The sequence below is a fragment of the Ailuropoda melanoleuca genome, chromosome 8 (assembly GCF_002007445.2).
Source record: "Ailuropoda melanoleuca isolate Jingjing chromosome 8, ASM200744v2, whole genome shotgun sequence".
Taxonomy (NCBI): Eukaryota; Metazoa; Chordata; class Mammalia; order Carnivora; family Ursidae; genus Ailuropoda; species Ailuropoda melanoleuca.
In genome coordinates this window covers 125496985-125501156 of record NC_048225.1, presented here as the reverse complement: position 1 = coordinate 125501156, position 4172 = coordinate 125496985, and the positions used below count along the sequence as shown (strand labels likewise).

Genomic DNA, 4172 nt, shown 5'->3' with positions numbered 1-4172 from the left:
GGTGACTAAGCTCAAGGTGTGGGCTTAAGTATCACTCTGTTCAGACATGATTTGTGTTGAGTGAGAATTAGTCACACATTCTCTTTGAAATTAAATGTATTGGTTTAATTTTTTTGGGCTCTGTTATGATGGTATAAACTAAATTTCAAAAAAGACAATGGGTGGGCCTTTAATGCACATTCTTTACTGTTGCAAATATTACTTTGGGAAAATTACACCATAATTTTCTGCAGCATCAAACTATAGGAACACAGGGGAACACACTGTTTTCAGTATGGGCGCCTATTCTTTAAAGCCCTGGGCAGCTGTGGGAGGTCCTAGGGGGTTCTGTGTGCAAAAACTCAGCCATCTATAAAAATGGGTTGACTGCTGGAAGAGGCTTCTGGGAATGGGCTATTACAGTGAGCAGGACCCCCAAAGAGAGGATGTCCAGAGGGGCTTTCTGAGAAGCAGGCCTGTGAGAGGGTTTCCCTTGACCCAGGCCCAGAAAGGATTTGGAGGTGCTCTTGGGAACCCAGATAAGAGCAACAGTGAGGCAGCTGCTGTGAAGAGACAAAGCTTTTATTCTTCTAGGTAATGCTGCATAAACATGGAAGTTTCTCTTCTTAGCCCCTCTACCATTAGGGATCCCAAGTCACTTGTCCGACATGCCCTCTCAACGCAGCTTCCGTGGCGATACCTGGACCGTCCTTGAGCAGGAGGGAAGTTTGGATTATCATTATTATTTTTAGCATCACCCTCTTACAGACTGGAAGACATTTGACGAGCTCTGTCTCTTTTTCACTCCAGGCCAAATAACCCTAAAACCTTATACCTTTCTCACAAATCAGTACAGTCGCCCCCCCCCACCCCGCAGAACGCAACAGCAAGAGGAACTGGGAGACACCCCAGCCTGCGTTTAGACAAGTGTTCAAACTTAGAGTTTAAAGCAGGCACCCAACTGTTGAGGGAAATGAGTTCAGCAATGCAGAAATGAAGAGCGTGAAGGCAAGACACGCGTCTCTGCTCAGGCTCCACACGCGCTAATTACCCAGATCCGAGACAGCCAGAGTTAGGTGGGGGGTGGGGTTAATAAATTTAATTTCAGAAAAGGTCTTCAGATATCCCCACACTCGTGAACACGGCACAGTGCATGCGTTACCCCCCAGAGAAGCATCTCTACTGCAGGGAGATGCAGCTGCCGGCAGTGACAAGTTACTCACTAACGTGTGACTACATGAGCCTCACCGAGGAAACAGTTCTAAGGTGAGCTTCAGTAAAACTGGAAGACATTTCCTGGGTCTCCAGGGCATGTGAGAATGTTAAAGCAGAGAATATTTCTTCTGGAATGTCAGGGTCTGTGACTCTTGTCACTGCCCAGAGGAGAAAGCGATGATAAGTACGAAGGTGATTCTGTGTTTCCAGTACATTCTGTGCACCAGTCACGCTCTCCTTCTGGTTCAGAGCTCAGACTCTACCCGACACTCAGGCCGCTCTCCCAACTCCTCCCTTCAAGCAGGTGTCCTACAGCCCAGGTTCCTGCTGTCCACAAACTGGTAACAATCAGCCACCCTCTTGCTTGTTATTCCTACCAGCCCTGTGCCTTCCAAGTGGCACTGACATGTCCTCCGGTGCTGATGTCTGAGATCAGTAGCAAGCGCGGGAGCGTGATGATGAAAATGAACCCCAAGTCAGGGAAAGTCTGGGCTCTTCACTGCCGCCTTACCACTACATTCCGCAATGCTTCCTGGGTAGAGAATGAAGGACAAGATCAAAAAAAAATTTTTTTGAGATTCCCAAATACCCAGAAGATGACAGGCCACGTGTCAAACTACCATAGATCCTAGACAAGAGGGTTTCTGCCAACAGCACGGTGAAGAGCATCCTTGACCTCCTTGTTCCTCAGCGTGTACACCACAGGGTTCAGCAGGGGGGTGATGACCATGTAGGTCACCGAGATCAGCTGATCCTGATCCCTGCTGTTCTCGGACTTGGGCTTGAGGTAGGCAATGGAGGCACAGCCGTAGTGGACTATGACCACCGTGAGGTGGGAGGCGCAGGTGGCGAAGGCCTTCTTCCGGCCCTGGGCAGAGGGGATCTTGAGGATGGTGGAGATGATGAGGACGTAGGAAATGAAGACCAGCCCCATGGGCACCAGAATAACAAGTGAGCTGATGATAAAGTTAATTATGTCATGTAGAGTGGTGTCCGCACAGGAGAGTTTCATAACTGGGAGGATGTCACAGAAATAATGGGCCACTTCTCTGTCACAAAAGGGCAGTCTGAACACAGAGGAAATCTGAATTATGGCCACAAGCAGCCCAATGCTGAAAGCCCCCCATACAAGCAGGGCACACACCCTCTTGCTTATGAGGACTGTGTACCTCAAGGGGTTGCAGATGGCCACATAGCGGTCGTAGCCCATGGCCGTGAGCAGGAAGCAGTTGTTGATGGCCAAGGTGAGGAAGAAGAACATCTGGGTGGCGCAGCCAGCCAAGGAGATGGGTTGGTTAAGACCCGTAAGGCTGCAGAGCATCCGCGGAACAATGACCAGTGTGTACACGGTCTCGGAGGTGGAGAGCACACTAAGGAAGAAGTACATGGGCGTGTGGAGGCGACGAGCAAAGCTGATAACCGTCACAATGATGACATTGCCAGCCAGAGTTAAAAGGTACAAGGTAAGAAATATCACAAAGAGGATAATCTTGTGTTCTCGGAAGCTGGAAAACCCCTGGAGAATGAATTCACTCACCCCTGTGTCGTTCTTGCTTTTCATGGGTGAATGCTGGGTCTACAAGATGGAGACTCAGGGCCGTCAGTCAGTCAGAACACGCCAGGGCCCCCGCCCGCTCAGGACCAGGAGAAAGGGCAACAAGGACCTGCTCCAGGAGATGTGCCCGGTGCATGAGTCCTCCTGTGCCCCGGGAGTGAAAAGGTAGAAAACACAATCAGGAAGCAATTGCATGGATGGACAGTTTTGTGTAAAGGCACAGAAGAAGAAACAGGGATGTGGTAGGATAGCAGGAAGGACACCTGGGCTAGTTTGGAACAGATTTCCTCATGAGCCAGAACATAGGTGTTTGGAGGCAACTGGAGCTAAAGAAATAGAAAATGCATAATTTGAGAAGAATTTTCTCATGAATTACAGTTTCAGATTTTTATTTACCTAACACAAATTGGCCAACCTCTTCCACTTTGTTGAAGCCACAATTTTGATCATCTTCTTAAAGATCTAACCTTCCGAGTTGCCAACTGGGACAACGTTCTCTGCTCTCAGGGGACCTGAGTGTTTGCTTTGTCCCTGTTCCACATGTCTACATCTTCTCATGAACCCTCTTCACAAATCATTCAACTGCTTCAACACAGACTGCCTCCCGACAGTACTTTTCAACCAGACACATGCCCCTCTTTCTCAGGTACGGGCGGAGCCTCCTCTTGCTCGAAGGGCCCCCTCAGGACCAGCCGGCCCTGTCGATGCGTGCCCTCTGCGTTTTGGTCAGTTACTAAGTGTTGGTTCTCCTGCACTGTGTGTATTTTCGTGTTTTCCAGCTGGCGCTTGGTGGGAATTTTCACAGGGGGTCTGACTCACAACTAGACCCTGAGCTCTCTTTTCTAATTTCTTCGGAATAATAAACTGGGTGCCTCTGGGGAAACCAGTTTGTGCACCCTCCCTCTATTCCGTATCTGGGGAGTTTTAGAGACCAACTAGCTCTTATTAAAAAAAAAAGTTTAATAATAATAGCAATAATAATAATAATTAACAACAAGAATAGTTCCTTAATGGCACTTTTTAGTTTATGAAGAATGTTTATATGTGTTATTTAACAGCACATCAATCCCATCTTTTCAATAACTATCTTCATCTTGCAGATGGGGAAGATAAGACACCTACGGTTTGGCGGTTTGCTCAAAATTAGTAAGTCATACATCTCGCCTTCTCATTTTAAGGCTGGTGTCAATTACCTTTACCACAACCACCTGAGGAAGCAGCATGGCAACAAAACAGGTGAGAAAGAAGATACGTTTTCTCCCTGGCTTTATTGAAAAGAATTAAAGAATTTTCCTCACTCTGGGAATGAGATTGCATTGGGAAAAAAAGATTGGAAAAACTGGAAAACATTGGGGAACCCAGAAAAATTGTAGTATGTTTACCTTGATAAGTAAATGAGATACTAGTATATTAGTGATCATGA

At 47.3% G+C, this 4172-nt stretch overlaps 1 protein-coding gene across 1 annotated transcript; it reads right to left on the bottom strand.

The window, feature by feature from the left end:
* Positions 1-1822: 1822 nt before the first annotated feature.
* On the bottom strand, positions 1823-2755 carry LOC100476589 (olfactory receptor 10J1). Its single transcript, XM_002927275.4, has one exon. It carries the CDS (start codon positions 2753-2755, stop codon positions 1823-1825), a length of 933 nt encoding a protein of 310 aa, XP_002927321.2.
* Between the last annotated feature and the right edge of the window lie 1417 nt (positions 2756-4172).